Source organism: Pagrus major, chromosome 21 (genome assembly GCF_040436345.1).
Source record: "Pagrus major chromosome 21, Pma_NU_1.0".
Classification (NCBI taxonomy): domain Eukaryota; kingdom Metazoa; phylum Chordata; class Actinopteri; order Spariformes; family Sparidae; genus Pagrus; species Pagrus major.
In genome coordinates this window covers 26,260,580-26,279,495 of record NC_133235.1, presented here as the reverse complement: position 1 = coordinate 26,279,495, position 18,916 = coordinate 26,260,580, and the positions used below count along the sequence as shown (strand labels likewise).

The 18,916-nt window shown below is 44.2% G+C and overlaps 1 protein-coding gene across 1 annotated transcript; it reads left to right on the top strand.

Annotated features, from left to right (window-relative positions):
* Positions 1 to 1,698: 1,698 nt before the first annotated feature.
* LOC141016868 (semaphorin-6B-like) lies at positions 1,699 to 17,973 on the top strand. Its single transcript, XM_073491435.1, has 16 exons — positions 1,699 to 1,819; positions 2,764 to 2,875; positions 4,318 to 4,378; positions 4,501 to 4,563; positions 7,369 to 7,467; positions 7,556 to 7,646; positions 7,886 to 8,005; positions 8,630 to 8,718; positions 8,808 to 9,025; positions 9,115 to 9,246; positions 9,515 to 9,664; positions 9,753 to 9,929; positions 12,006 to 12,146; positions 14,375 to 14,452; positions 15,599 to 15,660; positions 16,988 to 17,973. Exons 1-16 carry the CDS (start codon positions 1,699 to 1,701, stop codon positions 17,971 to 17,973), a joined length of 2,700 nt encoding a protein of 899 aa, XP_073347536.1.
* Positions 17,974 to 18,916: the final 943 nt, after the last annotated feature.

Below are 18,916 nucleotides of genomic sequence, written 5' to 3'. Positions count from 1 at the left end.
GTCGTGCAGTTGGTCGGTCAGTCCGTCACTTTGGTCCAGACTGAAATGTTTCAACAACTGCTGTTACATTTTGTACAATTCATGGTCTCCAGAGGACAAATCCTGCACTTTGGTGATCCCCTGACTGTCCCCGTTATGCCACCATCGTGTCAAAATGTGAATTAGTCCAATACTTTGACCAAATACACCCCAAAAGTTAGGCCCAGAACATCGACTTTAAAGAGGCTCTGTGAAATGTCTGTGCTGTGCTGGAAGTGCTGGAAGCCGGTCATTAGTTTTGTTAGCGGACTCCATTTCCAAACGAACATTAGCTACTGTTACTCTCCTGTGAGCGGAGGCATCAGAGCGAGGCACTGATGAACGTGCTTTGGATTGTCACCAAAAAATTCGACCCTTCTTTTCCAAAGAAATCCAGCTTTAAAACAACTCCAGCAAATCATCCGCAGGCTTGTAAAGGCGACCGAGAGAGACGGGGAAGGTCTAATTTTTCACGTCACGTTACAAGCCGTTCACATATGGCCAATAAAAAAGGGATTAATACATGTAAATTGCCACAAATTGTTACATAAAGCCCCTTGAAAATGTTTCATTTAATTTTATGACACAAGTTAAATGTAAAGGGTCACATTTTATGCAAAATTCTTCCATCATGTTGAGTCAGCGTGTAAAAATTAAATACATAAAGTTGAGGGGGACTTCAGCATAATCATAATGTGTTTATTCAAGTGTTTATTATTCAAGTATACATAAATCTAATGCATTTAAAATGGGTTTTTCTGTCTCTTGTAATAAATCACACATGGTGCTATGTAATTCATCCACACTGACTTCACACTCAACATCCTGAGATGCTGAAAATGGTAAACAGGACACCTGCTCAACATCAGCATGTTTACATTGTGAGCTAGTTAGCATGCTGACGGTAGCATATAGCTCCAAGCACTGCTGTGTCTGAGTACAGCTTCACGCCACTGGCATGGCTGTAGGCTCTTAGTCTTCTTTTGTGTGTGTGTGTGTGTCTGTGTGTGTGTGTGCGTGTGTGTGTGTGTGTGTGTGTGTGTGTGTGTGTGCGCACATATCTTGCACAGAATGACCCTTTTGTGGCCTTTTAGCTTTTTAAAGACCAAGATCTGTTCCCTTCCCTTGATTTAGGGGATTATTGACTTCTGACCTTTAAGAAAGACATTGTCCAGCTTGCCCGAGTCACTCCCTTCATCTCTCCCTTTTCCACTGTCACTCTCTGATACATAAAGACCAGCTACTTCTTTCTTCGTCACTAATTACCAGTAATATAGCCTCCATATGTCGGCACAGAAGCGCATTCACTGAAAGGAACATTACCACCCCGAAGTGGCTTTGTAATCCTGCGAATGTTTTGTCTCTCGGTGCGTTTTATGGCTGTGAGAATCTCCTTCGATTCAGACTGTTTGACAATGGAGTGACATTTGTGACAATAGATCCCCATTACACCTCCTAGCAGACAATGGAAACACATTAGCTCCCTGCTGAAGACAGGTTGCTGACAGCAGTCACCCTGCAGCACTTGTGACCCGTCCACACTCATACACACACACAGACCTGTTGAATCTCTGTCAAAATGTCAATACACGCACACACATGAAAAAAATATTGAGTGCACAACAATGAATTTTTCCTCCCCCCTCCCTCCCTCCCTCCCTCTCTTTCTGTTAACAGTGCATGTGTGTTGCTGCCATGGGGACCGTGGCTCCTCCCCTCGCATTTCTCCTCCTGCTGCTTCAACTGGCTGATGGCTCATTCCCCGAGGAACCCAGTCCTCTCAGCTACGTCCCCGTAGAGGGTATGTTTCCTTCCCGCTGTGTGTGTGTGTGTGTGTGTGTGCGCAGCATTGATGAATGACTCCGTGGTGGATGTGGAAATCAGGGGTCAAGGGCCAGAGCCTTGGTGTGGAACTGCTTTAAAGCTACCCAGGCATACAGATAAATTCAAAGAGACTCCACTCCGTCCCTCAGTGGCAGCGTAGAAGATTACTAAACATGAGGGAGGAAGATATAGAGACGGAGAGACGGGAAGACAGAGAAAGAAATGATGGTTATAGATGTTGAGAGGTGCAGGAAGATGAAAAAGTGGTCGACAATTAGATTGGATGGGGTGATACAGATGACAAGAGAGAAGGCTGAGGGGTGGAGGAGAGAAGGGGAGGAGACAGGTGGAGATGGATCGCTACGTCCTCCCTCCCTCCCCTGCAGTCAAGGACAATGAGACGTTTTCCCAATCTGTCTCCCGATGATGAGGGCTCCCTGTGGAGACCGTCCTCCTCCTCCTCTTGGAAACTTTCTCAGAGTCGGATAGCAGCGCTTTCTCGCCGCACCTCGCCCGTACACTCTCATTTATCTGAAATTTAGGAAAGGGGAGGGAGGCGATGGTCTTTTACACGGAACAATAATGATTGCACGCAGTTTTTCTCATTACGGAGCTGCATGCATCAACAAAAGCATAAAAAGAAATAACACTAAGAGGATAAAAGTGTTTCGGTGTGTAACTGCTACACCATTCGTCTCTGCCCATTATCTTTGTTTTCCCAAACAAAAACATCAAGGATGACTGAAGACACTATTAAAGTGAAGGTTAGAGAATCTGTTTTACCGCCCGCCTGAGCTCTCTGGGTAAATATACTGTATTCGGGAAGAGTAGTCTCTCTGTCATCAACTGTCAGGGTATCCTTGAGCAAGGCACTTCATTTCTCGCTTGTTTCAGTTTCTCTGTCTGTTGTGTTCGTGTCAGTTGTGCGGAGGTATCCGGTGTTCCTGGGCAGAGCTCATCGTTCAGCTCAGAGACAGGAGCTGCACATCCAGACGGTCCTCCAAGTCAACCGCACGCTCTACATAGGAGCCAGGTAACCAACGGCAACCGCCTCCAACCGTGTGTTACTGACGCTCTCGCATTAATATCCTTTCACTTCCATTTGATGCCGCGGCTTCCATCTGCTGTCACTCTGCAGAGGACATTCAGTTTCTTGTTAAATGTCAAGTGAGAGCCGTTTGTTCACATTATTTTTGTGCATATATAGAAAATGAGAATTGCTTTTCACACCAGCAGTAGTCTAATACTGGTCCCCAGAGACGACTCCGGTGCTGCAGGAAACATATTTGCCTCCCTGATGACAGCTGAAGTGCTCACTTACGTAGTTTACATCAAAACTCTCGTGTGATACATATAATGTGGATAATAATGTCAATAAAAGGCTCATATACATCCTAATAAATATGTACAGCCACCACGTGAAAAGAGAGGCAAAGAACCTAGACTACTGTTCCTCATGCAGAAAGAGAGTAGAGAGCAAACCTCCGCCAAGTCCCTTTTAATTCAATCAAGTCTAATCCAATTTCATCAAGATTCATGCATTATTCCCTGAGAATTTAAGGAAAATGTTGAAAAACTTCTCACAGTTCTGGCACTGTTTCCCGAAATTTAGTTTCATTTTACTCAGAAATTCATTTTCTGTAAAGGTTATTAAAAGTATGATGATAATACAGTATATGCGTATATTTTGTTGAAGTGAAAAAGGAATTAACAACTCCTGACAAATCCAAAAAGGCAAGTGATTAATGAACAACTTTGGCTACGTCAACGACTACAGGTCAGGTGTTTTGAGTTGATGTTGAGCCAACCTGGGCGAGACCTCTTGATTTGTGACAGAGCCAAAGACTGCTGAGCTTACCTCCTCACCCTACAGCTGTATAGGGTTAACATAATAAACTGTATATTACCAGCACCCTATAGGCCAAAAAAGAGCTATTCATAAACATTTGTTTGTTTATTATTGACCTTGTCCATCACATACCTGTGGGAAACTCTGTCCTGGAATCCGTCCCTTTATGTGAGACCCATCCTCCATCCAAGTTTTGTGGAAATCCGCTCCCTAGTTTTTTGGATTACACAAATAAATAATATAATCGACCTAATTTAGATTAAACATTTCCAACAGTTTGAATTTTTTTTTGCCTGTTTGACTAGAACAGATTTTAAAAACACAAACAGGTGGCAGAAAAGCTGCGCTGATAACGTTTTTTTTCCCCTCAGGCAACAACAACAACAAGAGTACTCTCATTCAACCATTTACGAAGCAGGCCACTGTGTTGTGCTACACAGATCATCAGATTTGTGCCAAATGAGTTTTAATGTCAGCTGCTGTAACTCTGATAGCACTCACTTACTGAAATAAGATGTTTTGTAAATCAGTTTTATTCTTAAATTAATTAAAGGAAATACACAAAAATGAATACCTTATGAATACACTAATATTGGCACTGATTCGTTGTGTTGCGTGTTTCGTAGAGATGACTTGTACAGAGTGGAGCTGGATAACATGGCGGGTGATGAGATGTTCTACAGCAAGGTAAGACTCATTTTCTTGCACACACACAAAACCAAAGATGCACTTAAAACCAATAACGCCACACGCACACACACACACACTCGTATCAAATATATCCTGACTGTGGCTCGTTCCTTCGGCAGAAACGGACGTGGGAATCCAATAAAAACGACATCCGAGTGTGCAGGATGAAGGGCAAACACGAGGTACAGTGCTCATGCACAACGCTCTGACTTTGAGAACCACTCTCACATGCTTCAACACTATCTACGCTATCACACGCATGGACAGACACAACAGCTGTTGGAGAAACCTTATTTCCTCTGGGTGCACCTGCATACGGTATTTACACAAATTTGATCTTGTTGATACAGAATCAGCATCACTTAATCACGCTAGCTCAGTGAAACGTTACCTGGGCCCGAAAAAAAGATGTCCACAGAGCATGAAAGCCATCTTCTTGCACACCGGCATTGTGCCGGTTTTCTTCGTATATCTGGTTTGTAGCCTGTGGGGACGACTAGAAAGTGGAACAATTATGTGTGTGTACAGAGTGATAGTTGACAGTTTTCTGAGATATGAAGGGAATGTGATCAAAAAAAGAAAGAATTTTGATGGGACGTTCGTTTGATTGACAGGGTTTACCCTAAAATCCTAAAAATATAAGCTTTATTGTATAAATGTAGCAGTGCCGCCGGCAGAATCCAATGTGGGTGGAACTGGCGGAGAAAGAAGAAGAGGCAACACAGGATAGGAAACATTATAGAGCAAACTGAGCAGAGAGAGTGACACAGCCTCAGGAAAGGAAACAGTAATTGAAATCAGTTGAAGAAGGGAGCTATAGGTGGGGATGGGATGTGTGTGGGCGGAGGAGGACTGGGGAAGGACGACAGCAGAGAAAGAGGTGAGAAGACAACAAAAGGAGAAGATGTGTTGCATCAGAGAACACAGACGAAGGAAGAAAAATATGTAGGGGCACTGAGAGGGATTAAAGCTGAGATTTATGTTAAAAAGCAGACAGGTGGAGGAAGAATGGCCCAAGGTAAAGAGGTGGCGAGAGCATGAGAGGAAGAAGACAAAAAGACAGAAAGATGATAAATTATCGTGCTACTGATGCAACTGTGAATCATCTGACATAATGGTTAACAGACCGGTCCTAATGCTCTTCAGTGTCATAGCATCTATAGGTAAGTGTGCAGAATCACTTAGCTGAAGTTATTGCAGTCCAAGAATAGCCCCTTTTTTCACAGCAGACATTTTGAAATGTCATACGAAGGAAGGCACAGGTGGAAATAATGACATTAGCGATGGATCTGTGAGCCAGTAACCTGAGCCAGAAATACCTGGAAATTAACTGGAACTACTATTCTATTATACTCTACACTACATTGTAAATAGTTTTTGGGAAATACTCTCATATGCTTTCTGGCCTAGAGTTAGAAAAGATAATTGATACCACGCTCACGTCTGTGCAGGAACTAGCTGACGCCAGCAGCTGTGAGGTTATTTAGCTTAAAGGCTGAGAACAGCTAACCTGGCTCTGCCTATCAACACTTCTAAAACTCACTCGCCTCATTAACGTGTTATATCTTGTTAGTTCAATCAAATTAACAAATATGATGCATAAAGTGTTAATTAGTGAGCTTTCAGAAGTGCTGCTTGGCTAGCCGTTTCCCTCCATTTCCAGTCTTTGTGCTAACTGTGCTCACTAGCTGCCAGCTCCATATTTAGCATACAAACATTAAACTGGTATCAGTGTTTCTCATCTCGTGCCAGTCAGCCGGGATCACCTGGAACTGTACTGAATGAAATGTATCCATTATTAATAGCTTTTGGGAAATACTCTCTTTCATGCCGAGGGATAGAAAAGGAAATTGATACCACCCTTGCATCTGACGTTAGCTTAGCGACTAAAAACAACTCAGCTGGCTCTAGGCCACCTATCATCACCTCCAACACTTTCTAATTAACATGTGATAACTTTGCATAAGCAAATGACATATATTTATGTTAACTGGTGAGCGCTGCTTGGCATATTTTATTACTTTTGGAAGGAGCCAAGCCAGCCGACACTAAAACTTTACTAATTAACATGTTCGCCTATATCTTGCTTAATTCATCAAATAAACAAATTAAATATAATGTGTTAATTAGTGCACTTTAAAAGTACAGTATGTTATGTTACTTTTTGGTGGATCCAGGCTAGCTGTTTCCCTGCCATTTCCAGTCTTTGTGCTAAGCTAAGCTAAGCTAAGCAGCTGCTGGCCCCAACAACATATAGAGGAATGATTGATCAATTTGTAGTAAAGTGTGTATACTATAGCGTAGCAGGAGGCCTAGTGTCGGTGATGTTGAAGTCATACAACTGCAGTTTAGTTTGTTTATCGTCTAACGTTTTACTCCTGGTTCCAGGCTAGCAGTTTCCCCCCTTTTTTCCAGTCTTTGTGCTAAGCTAAGCTAACTGGCTGCTGGCCCTGAACAAATTTAGCAAACAATCATGAAAGTAGCATCAATCTTTCTCATCTAACTCTAATTACAAAAGGAAAGCAGCATATCTCCCACGTCAAACTATTTCTTAGCTACCTCCAGCTGTGCTTTTCCTGCTATATCAGGACATCATTGACGTTCCATCCATCATTTTCTTCCCAGTGACATCCCATAATGTGTAAAATGTTACAGCAAAGGAACTGAGGGTCTGAACAATGTCATCAAGTGGTGGCAGCTGTAAATTTCAGCTCAATCAACAGCCTCCGCTTTGAAGACAGCTATAAAGTCCAAGTCCTGTTGTTCCTCCAGATGGAATGTGGTCGAGGGTGTTATTTCCTCTAAGGATTGTTTTAAGCTGCATTTTTCATACTTCACGCTGGCAGTCTTATCCCTCCGACTGGTAGTTTTGAGTTTAGCTTTGGATCATAACCGCCCTTTTAACATCGCCCTGCACCTTGTGATTTTCTCCTTCTCTTAAATCTTTTCCTCTCGTGTTTGTGTGTTTTTTTGTGTTGTGTTTTCAGGGAGAGTGCCGTAATTTCATCAAGGTTCTGCTCAGCCAGCATGGTGGTCTGTTTGTATGTGGAACAAACGCCTTCAACCCGCTCTGTGCCAACTACACTGTTAGTATCCATCTATCCGTCAGTCTGGTCCTTCTCTGTGTATCTGCCAGTTTATTTATCTATATACATTTTTTTGTTCTCGTTGCAGAGAGACACTCTAGAAATGGTGGGAGAGCCTGTCAGTGGGATGGCACGCTGCCCATATGATCCTCGCCACGCCAACGTGGCTTTATTTGCAGGTACTGTATCGTGTAATGAAGAATTCGCGGCGTCTAGCAGACATCAGACTCAAGTTTACAGCTCCAGAAACTGAAACATCTGTGTCCTTGTGTTTACCTTTACAGATGATTTATAGTCAGACCTCTCGCTGCGTTTCTTGTTTGGTTTTAATCTTCCTGACCTTGTGCTATCTCTCCATCTGTATCTTCCCTCTTCTACTTAATCTCCTCCTTTGCTCTTTCCGTGCATCTCTCTTCAGATGGAAGTCTCTTTACCGGCACTGTGACAGACTTCCTGGCCATCGACGCCGTGATCTATCGCAGCCTCGGCGACAGCCCCGCCCTCCGCACAGTCAAACACGACTCCAAATGGTTCAGAGGTACTTTTAAGAGACAGACGTATAAATGACCCTCCGGAGCCAGACACCTTTTATAAGACGATCCAGAAGCAAACAACATAAGCTGTTACCGCTATCTTCAGTAATTCACTTAAAGGAAATGAAGTAGCTGTCTTTGCATGAGGTGAATAAGATGATTTTGAGCTGCTAAATAATAAAAAGGCTACATTCTGGGAAACCAAACATGATGAGGCCTACATTTGATAGATTAATTATAAGTGGAGCACGCTCAGACAGAGTGATGTATTGAGGTTAGTCGGACTCCACAGATTCAGGGTTTTAACGAGCCTTCGATTGAACAGTTCCCCGCCACTGTTTTTTCCACGGAGAACAAAACAAGTCGGGGCAGGTCAAAGCTGGAACAGCGCTGGATGAATAAATGATAAATACTTTGGATCTTCTTGTCCATGATGATAAATTAAACAAGACATGAATATTTAGTGAGCGAGGCCGGCGGACGGCAGCGGCCCATGTTGATGTGACTGTTATTACGGCGCTGTGTCGGGGACTGTGGAGCGTTGCGTTTGGCCCGAGGCACTTTGCCGCCGCTGCGCTGTATGTGTGTGTGTACTTGTCTAATAGTGTTTTTCTCATATTATTTTTCAGAGCCGTACTTTGTGAGCTCCATGGAGTGGGGGCCTCATATTTATTTCTTCTTCAGAGAGATGGCCATGGAGTTTCATCATCTAGAGAAGGTGCTTTCTTCTTTCTTTCTTTTTTTCTTTCCTTCTTCTTTTACTCTTATCATCCCTCCATTTTCCTAAACTAACTCGTTGTGTTAAAGGTGATGGTGTCCCGTGTGGCTCGTGTGTGCAAAGCAGACCTGGGCGGCTCTCAGCGCGTCCTCGAGAAACAGTGGACCACGTTCCTGAAGGCGAGGCTCAACTGCTCCGTCCCGGGAGATTCGCACTTCTACTTCAACCTCTTACACGCCACGAGCGACATCATCCACATGCAGGGACGAGACGTCATCCTCGGTCTCTTCTCCACGCCACCAAACAGGTAACGAGACGCACGCAAGGCAGACACACAAAGAAACGCAAGTGCTATTTTTGTCTCATCGACTGTCTTCTTTTCTGTGTCTCCGCCAGCATCCCCGGCTCTGCGGTGTGTGTGTTTGACATGCAGCAGCTCGCTCATGTCTTCGAGGGTCGGTTTAAAGAGCAGAAATCCCCCGAGTCTATTTGGACTCCTGTACCGGACGAAGCGGTGCCTAAACCGAGGTATTGTTATGCAAAGTGTATGTGAGCAGATCTTGCTGCAGTGCTGCTGTCCTGAGCATCTGTCTCACATATACAGTAGTCTACTTACTCCCTCTGCTATAAGCTCCAACTGCCAATCACACAGCAACTTCACTACTATTCAGCAAATATTCTAATACGGCCTCCAGCAGCCGCAAAAAGAAACTCCTCTGGCTCGTTACTTCTTCCTCTCCCCGGACTTCTATCTATCTCATCTTCAACCCTCACTTTCTGTCTCTCGTTCCTGCAGACCAGGGGGATGTGCAGTGCAGGGATCCAGATTTAGCACCTCTACCACGCTGCCGGACGAGGTGCTGAACTTTGTGAAGACCCACCCACTGATGGATGAGACCGTTCCACTCCTGGGGCACAGACCCTGGGTGGTCAAGACTATGGGACGGTACGCGTATTGACTCAGTTGTTTAACAGCGCCCGTGCAGGAACAAGCGTTTTCACTATCTATCTAATGTACGTATCCGTCTCTCTAGGTACCAGCTGACAGCCATGGTGGTGGACACAGAAGCCGGCCCCCATAAGAACCGCACAGTGTTGTTCCTGGGCTCGACACGAGGAACCATCCTCAAGTTTCTAATGGTTCCCAGTGGAGATTCTGTCTCCCTCAGCAGCGTGTTTCTGGAGGAGGTGGAAGGATTCAACCCAGAGAAGTGAGTAGGAGTCAACAAATATGGCACGATCTAATATCGTTTGTGTTGGTGTTGTTCCTACAACATCATAATTAATTTTGCTCGAGGGCCATCACTGCAACTGAAAAGTCACGTTTTTGTAACATCGTGGCTCAGTAATTTGGGAAAAAGACAAGAACAATACCAACATGGGAGACGTTAGCTGTAGAAGCATGTTTTTATCGTTGCGAAAGGGTCTAGTTTGACCTAAACCATGATGTTTCCTTAAACCTAACAACGTAGTTTTGTTTCCTAAACCTAACCAAGTGTTTTGTTTGTTTGATCCCAACTTGGGAGGCCCCCTTTGCTCTAACTGCGCCTATACAGTGTTTGTACTCGGCCTTCATTTTGATCTCAACCAAACACCTGTAAAGTTTCATGACTGTATTTGCTCTTAAACCCACTAACATCTGGTTTTAGTGTTCAATGTGAATGTATATTATCGGGATTTCCTCCCGGGTCAGTTGACTCTGCAGTGGTCACAGGTATTTAACGCCTCCGACACGATGCTGTGACATGTGTTGAAGTCAAGACTGCCGGCTTGTTAGTATCTTTCCATCCATCTCTGTCAGTCAGCGCTGAGTTTGAAAGAGAGACTGAAGTTAAAGATAAGAAAAAAGTAACCGCTGTTTGTGGCGTCCATACAGTCTGAGCCTAGTCAGCTGTTTGATCGGTAGAGAAAGAAGCGAGATGTCTCACTCCTTGCCACAGCAATGTGCCTGGTTCAGAATATTATTGATTAAGACTTTATAAAACAAGTGTAACGTCTTCTGGATGTAGTCTGATGAGGTATATGACCTGCTGCTTTTGTCTTTACAGCACACCAGGCCGAAAAAAACAGAGAGGCAAACTCTTCCACCGGCAATGTGAACAGAGTTAATTGCCAATTATTAGCTGGTTAACCCGTGTTTAAAAAACCTGCATGTACACGCTTATTTCAGTGTAACACACACACACACACACACACAGACTCGGAAGGTGAAAGCATTACCAGCCGTAATTAACTTATAATGTAAATAATAAGTCAATTAAGTCTAAAGATAACAAGTCAACAATATAATAATAAGTGACATGTTATACAAACCCCGCTGGCCTCCACGCTTCATTTGGACTTTGTTGCTTTTTGCTCAGTTTCAGTGATGGTCCCGGAGCAACAGTAATTATGATGTTGTAAAAACAACACCGACACGGCGGTCTCAGATAAACCGACATTTGTCCTTGATCTCCAGTAAATTATATATTTTGACTTGTCACTCAGGGCGGATCAGGCCTCATGTTGTTTGCCTCCATTTGAGATCTGAAGTGCTTTTCAGCCAAGAGCTGTCTTCAATTACACTTACTTTAAATATTTGATTTTCACCTTTTTGAAGTGCAGCTTGGAGTAAAAGCCTACTCAGTTATTTATTTGGCCATATCCATTACAGTTATATTCACATACAATATTAAAGACTGTTAACTGTTGACTGTAACTGTTTCAAATGATCAAAAATAATGAAAAATGATTTAAAATGATTTAAAGTGTTAAACATACTGTGTGTTTCATGTGATCAGCAGTCAAAAAACCAAAATATATTCAGTTAACTCTCATTTTTAGCAAAGAAAAGGATCAAATGTGCACATTTTACAGGCTGGAACCAGAGAATATTTGGCATTTAAGCTTGAGAAATGAACAAAATCGTTGCCTGTTGACTGACTTATTGATTGACCAACTAAACGTTTCCGCTCTATTTGACTCAATGATGAAAATAAGCACCTTGTTTGTTGCTGGATTGATCAGAATTTATTCAAACTGTTCCTGTTTTGATGTCATCCAGTCTTTTTATTCGATCATTGTGTTACTCTTGGGTTTATTTTTCCTCAGCCACACAGCTCTGGCTCTGGGGCAGGCCTAGATGAAACTCTAGTGTATGGATTTTGTTACCATTCCTATGAGAGCTCTTGAAGTACCAACCGATGAGGCCTTTAACCCTGTCGCAGATTGATGTGAGGCCAAAAAGAGTACACTGACCCGCCTCCGCTGGCTCCTGTCTTCACACACTTGCGTCTCTCCGTCTCCAGGTGTGGCGAGGACTCTCCTCAGGCTCGTCAGCTCTTGTCTCTGTCGCTGGACCGGTCCAGCCACACTCTGCTGCTGGCCTTCCCCTCCTGTCTGGTCCGAGTGCCCACATCTCGCTGCCACCTGCACTCACGCTGCATGAAGTAAGAGACACGGACACACTCACCTGTTTTTTGTCTCGATGAGGATTTTTCTTCCCCTTCGCTGGTTCTTTGGCTGACAATTAGACCAGTTTAAATCTGGTTGGTGGCCACTAGCCAGGGTACGGCTTACTGGCAAACTTTTGATTTGTTTTTGGCTTTCTCACTCCGTAACTGCAGTCATCCCAATAAGATTTGCAAATCTGTTTTTGTTTCAATGAGCAGGGGGAGAATTGCATGTCTGTTTGTTAATCCACAGCTTGCTTGTTTGGTTTAATATTTATTTTGGGAGATTTTGCTTCCCTGGGAAATACTATTTAACTTGACACAAGAGGCTTCAAGATTGTGATTTATTATGAATACCAAGAAGGCATTTGTTTATTACTGCACATATGGGACGGATCTTTTGAAGCTGAACGCTACACTGTGAACAAGATTCCCACAGCAGCCATATATCACACTTGGATACAACAAGTAGCAACTTGATACATACTTCTTCATATATGAAGATGAATGCCAGATGAGGATTTAACATTTCACAGGTTTCCCACATATTACATTTCATTTTCACAAAAAATTCCAAGTCCATAGTGACATACAATACTTCATATTCAGGGTCATAATGGACCGATACACCTAACTACTGTAGGTACCTTGTTAGCCTGCAAGAGTAAGCTAACTAGCTTCCCTGCTAAATTCATAGTTTAATAGGTAACTTTCTCTACGTTTTACTGCAACACATTACAAAATATACCCAACTATTGTAGCTACCGTGTTAGCCAGCAAGACAGTAAGGCAGCTAATGCCCCTTTTAAATTCATAGCACTTGTTCCCAGGTTTAATAGCTGACTTTCTCAAAGTTTTATTGCTTAAATGCGTCACAAAGTCCACAGAGACATAGAGTATTTCATATTAAGGATTATAATGGGTCACTATCAGTGTTGCCGGTAACGCGCTACTTAGTAACGCGTTACTGTAGTCGGACTACTTTTTTCAGTAACGAGTAGTCTAACGCAACTACTATTCCAAAACTAGTAGTCAGATTAAAGTTACTTTTCTAAAACACCGTGCGTTACTATTTCTGCATTTCGGGGGAACGTGGGTTAGGTTAGATCTATATTTAGGCCTAGGCAGTGCTTAATTTGTAAATCATAAGGTGCCGGAACGCAAAGTACATATGACAGCTCAGGGATGACGAGACGGGCACAGGTCCCGGAACATATACAGACAACGTGCTGAAAACAACATGAAAATGCCCACTCACCACGCTGTGGGACTTACAAGCCTCAATTTCAAATAATATCCATGGTATAAATGTTATTACGATCATTTACAATTATTTTAGGCTATACTCCGCACAGCACGGGCCAATGCCCACATCACCACAGGTGGGACTTACAGTACTATATAGTCAACAGGTCTAATGTGTAAAACAAAGCTTTTACTAAATCACGTAAGTATGTATTACGTAAGAGTTTTTTAAAAAATGTTTACGTTAAGTCAAGAAAGACTGTCTTTTATTTATTTTTCATTTAAAAAACAAGTAAGCCTATTTCAAGGACATGTTTGCAAATGTTGGTGTCAATAAAGAGAGTATTGGCAGAACTGGTAGTCATTGTCATGTTATAGGGCCGGGCCGGGTCGGCGGGGGATCTGCTGAAAGTAACTAAAAGTAATCTAATTTAGTTACTTTTAAAAGCAAGTAGTCAGTAACTTAACTAAGTTACTTTTTAAAGAAGTAGTCAGTAGTCAGTAGTCGGATTACTGTTTCAAAGTAACTGTGGCAACACTGGTCACTATACCTACATACCTTATTAGACAGCACTTCCCTGCTAAACTCATAGTTGTATACTTACTCCCCAGTTTCATAGGTGACATTCTCAAATTGTTTACTGCTTAAATGCATCACAAATAAATCAAGTCCATAGAGACGTACAACATTTAATATTTTGGGTTATAACGGGCCGCTATACCTGACTACTGTAGGTCCCTTGGCAGCACGACAGTAAGCTTGCTAACTTCCAATCTAAAGTCATGGTTATAGAACTTGTTCCCAAGTTTCACAGGCGACTTTCTCTCTGAAGTTTTTCTTTGGAAAATGGTCAAAAATTGCTGCTGTGAGAATCAGGTCAGCATTTCTTAACTTTACGTTTCCATTGGTGCGTGTGTGTGTGTGTGTGTGTGTGTGTGTGTGTGTGTGTGTGTGTGTGTGTGTGTGTGTGTGTGTGCAGGAGTTGTCTTGCCTCCAGGGACCCATACTGTGGCTGGACCAGAGGCAGCACCTGCTCCTTCCTTAGACCAGGCACACGGTGAGGAAAACACTCACAGAGACAAACACCAGCCTGTGAAAGTTTCATACCTCTGCAGTCTGCAGACCTGCTCTCTCAAAAACTCAGGACGAGTCACTGTATGGGGAGAAAGTTTCATTTGATGAAGTTGCAACATTTGTATATATAAAGGTGTGGTACATAGGACAGGGTAGTAGACATAGTAGCTCAGTTGTTGAAGTCAAACAAATACAAATAGAGAAGAAAATGATAGTAAATACATATGTACATAGTAAAAAAAGTCAAGTCATTGGTATCCTTGAGCAATAGACTGAACTCACTACTCATATACCTATATATACCTATTAAACAATCTAAATTAACTATGGTTACATCACCCAAATCTGGTGTATCTGCACAAATATAATACGTTTGTATTATATTTGTACCAATGAACGGACCCTCCTCTGTTTGTTCAGTCAGTTTAGTTTAGTTATGGAGTTTAAGCAAAGCTTTAAAATAATTTCATACATTTTAAATGTAGTACCTGAAAAATGTATATGGTTATGTAAAGTGTCATATTGTTTTTATTTTGTTTACCTATTTATTTTATTTTGTAAGCTAATTAAGCCTGTAAAGATGTGTGGGTGTATTGTGTTTGATTTAGCATAATTTGCTGTTGGCTGTTTAATATTTCATTTGATAATAATTTCAAAAGAACGGCCATTAGTATCCTCTAAGTATTCAGTAAGTATTAAAAAATTAGCATCTGTATTAAACTCACACATTCGCCGTAGTATCACAATCCCTGCTTCCAGCTCCCATCACCACCTGTACGGTCACATGGCTCTATGACCCTGACCTCTGACCTCACTGACGAGTGGCAAGCAAAAAAAAATCAATGTGGGGATCAATAGAGTATACCATTACACTGGATGACACATCAATATGTGCCATATTAATTTAATTGATTACTATCAACCAACAAATGTTCTTATTTATAAGCAATTTGCAGTGAAAATGTGAACATGTTCATATGAAAAGTCAATTTTTTACATTAATGAGTTATTTTAAGACTTCAAAACATCCATCACACAGAAAAGAGATCACATAACTGTATATTGTGGATTAAGGACAGCGTGATAACATGTTTCCTGCTGTTGATCTGTGATCTCTGTGTGACTGCAGGCTGCCTTTTCAACAAGATGTGGAATATGGAAACACCACCTCCCATCTAGGAGATTGTGATGGTAGGTTGCAGCACTATGACATGGATGCTTCTGGCTGTGTACGGTGAGCTGAGGGCAGGCTCCGCCTAGTGGCTCAATCTCTCATTACACCTGTCTGCTTGTCACCGAACATTTTGTTCTGAAGAAGCCCCTCTGACACTGCCAAGCATGAGAATATTTGTACCAATTTCTGTAAATTTAGCTCATTTTAATTATCCGGGGTGTAACGTGGTTTCCTCCCCAGCTCAGAAAGATTGATTCAACCTTGGTAATAGCAACTGAATGTTTTGTCAGGCCTGAATCAAGTGGGAGTGGAACTGGGATTTTGGTTTCAGCCTCATTTCCTACAGGTCAAAACGCTCCCAGTGTGAGACAGTTTAATTACGGAGGATGTGATGCATCCGGTAGACAATACCACCAGACTGCATGATAGGAACTGCAACATCCTCCGAGTTACGAGGCTTTGTTCTCTCAGAGCTGAACATTTGAGGGAGGAATGACCGAGGGTTGCCAGTGAGCAAGCTGGAAATAGCTTAGCATAAAATACTGATGTCACTTCTGTTGAGAGGCTCAGGTGTCAGCGCAGCAGCGCCAGGCAGGACCTCTTTGAACCTTGCTGTGAAATTCACAAAGTCAGTGGAAACAAATTTTTCTCTCCAGCAGATTCTTTCTGAACTGTTCCCCCTGTTTGAGGCCACTCAGAAAATCAGTTTGGCTGACGCTGAATTTCCAAAGAGCGACAGAAAAAGGAGTGCTGGTATATGGCACTCCAGATTTTATCCCGCTCTTAGAAACTGATAGCAGTAGAAGCCGGTGATGCCAGGCTGCAGACCTGACAGACTCGGGGTGGTGAAAGCGCAGCAGAGGCCCGAGCCAGAGACAGGCATGTGCTGCTGTGTCTGCAGATGGGAGTGATTAGAGCTGGGTGGAAACACTGAGGTAATGGCATGCTGCGAGGAGAGACTTTTCTTACCAGGCTACAGGAATGGAAAGTGTGAGGAGAGAAGAGGAGGAAAGGAGAGTCGGCCGCTGTGGTCTGAGCTGTGCTGATGACAAGTGCAGGCCTCTCTGAACCTGGAGCCTGTGGAGCCTCAAGGCCAGGCTGGAGAGAAGCTCCTTTTAAACATTATCGTCGCACACGATGATCGGCAATTACGACTGTTATCGTAGTTGTTGATTTATTATGATACGTTATATCTTGTGAGGGGTAAAGTAGAAGTAGCAGAATGGCACTATATGTGATAATAATCATAATTTTAAACTGCACCCTGTGGACAGACACTGGTAAGATGTCCGTTGTGCTGTGATACTAAATGTCATCTTCATAATTGTCTCTCTTAATCTTCAGGAATTCTGCAGCAGAGTTTGCTGATTGAACCAGAGAGCTTGGTCTCCCTCAACTTGCTCGTGGCGTCTGCGGTCTCTGCGTTCACCATCGGGGCGGCGCTCTCCGGCCTCGCCGTCTGCTGGATCATGGCCCACAAGCCGACCAACCGTCGCCATGCCAACACCACCCAGTCCGCCATCCAGCGGCGGGAGAGAGGCCTGCTGAGTAACGGCGGCGGGATGGGAGGCTCCGTGCTCAGCGTGACGCGGCAGGGAGGAGGGGAGCGCCCCTGCACTCAGAGTGGGGAGACCCTGTTTGTCATGCCTAATGGCTGGGTGAAGTCTGGAGAGCTCGACCCGGGTTTCCTCCCCACCCCGGAGCACACACCCCAGCAGAAACGCAGAGGCCTCCGACTGTCTGACTCCAACTCCGGTGGGTGGGACACCAGCCAGACGTACCTCGGGGGAGGCTCCGTGGGTCTGGGTTCACCCTGCCGCATACCCCCCTCAGTCTACCTGACCACCAGACTCTTCCAGCAGGGGGGAGGCGGAAGACACGGCTGTGAGGGCCGGGGGAACGACACGCCACGCCAGCACTATGTCTGCCTGAGCAAGCAAGAAAAAGGAATGAAGGGGACGCCCAAGGCCCCTCTCAGGAAGTCTGCAGGAGAGTATGTTTACCCCATGACCCCCCAGGACTCCCCTGAGCGCCGGAGGGTGGTCTCAGCACCCAGCGCCCCCATGGAGTACGGCGAGCCACTGCCTTTGCGCTGGCCAGCCCCGGAAGGATACATCCTCAGCAGCCACGGCATGGTGCCCGTCCCCATGCCTCCACCCTCCATGCCCGCTCCCAGTGGCCAATCTTACGTGTCCCAGCAACACACCCCCGGGCTGACCAGGGCTCTGCTGAGAGGGGCCCTGGAGCGAGGGGAGCTGGGCGAGCTGGTGGATCTCAGCCAGCTGATGAGTAAGAAGAACTGCAGTGACAGGACTCAGACTGGCCAGTGACTCTGGAGGAAATGAAGGAGACGGGAGCTTTTCCATGTTTGTTTACACAGGTCTCTTTTCTCTTTCCTCCTGATCCTGCCCACTCCCCCCCCTCTCCCTTCCCTTCTCCTCACCCCTCCATCTTTATTTGTCATTCAGCCCCTCTGATCTCCTCTGTCAGTCCCTCAGGCAAACTCCCACTTTCACCCCACGATGAGTCTCTCCTTATGACTGGCTGCTGGCTCTGCCACTCATATCCCGGCTCACGCTAATTGGTCAGATGGACTGAGGTTGTTGCTGTGTCTGCATTGCAGAGTTGCCTCTCCCTCCTGCTACTGAGCGGCAGCAGGAAGAGGGAGGAGAGAGGATGGAGGGGGCAGACAGAAAGAAAGAAATAAAGAAAGGATGAAAGAAAGAAAAGGAGGGAAGAAGGAGGGAGCGGAGAGGTTGTGGATGGAGACGTAGATGGACATGGCTCTTAGAGGCTACCTTCTCTGCGCAGATTAACTGAGGCTGCAGAGACAGTCGAACACTGCTGCAGGAGTGGGATGCTTCTCCCCTCTTGGATAACATTAACAAGACTGCCACCCATCTGTTCTCAACTATATTACCTGTTGGTCTGATTGCCAACAAGGTACTTGAAGTGAAATTGCAAATTTTGAACAGCATAAAAGTATGTGTCCCTGTAGGTGACTCATCAGACAAGTCGTTCCGACTGTAAACACAAATCTAAAAGATGACGAGGAAACACAAAACCCTTCTCTCTGTCCTCTTTTCCTCTCTCTACGGTGGATGCACACATGTTTCTGTACAGGTGACGGAGGGTATTTAGTATTCTGTGTGTACGAGAAGCGTGTGCCAAATGCCTCTAACCTGTCTCATAGGGATATGGGACCATAACTCACGTCTTCAGAGAGCAGAGTGCAGGACTGAAATGTCAGCATTATTTCTGCCAGCCGCACGC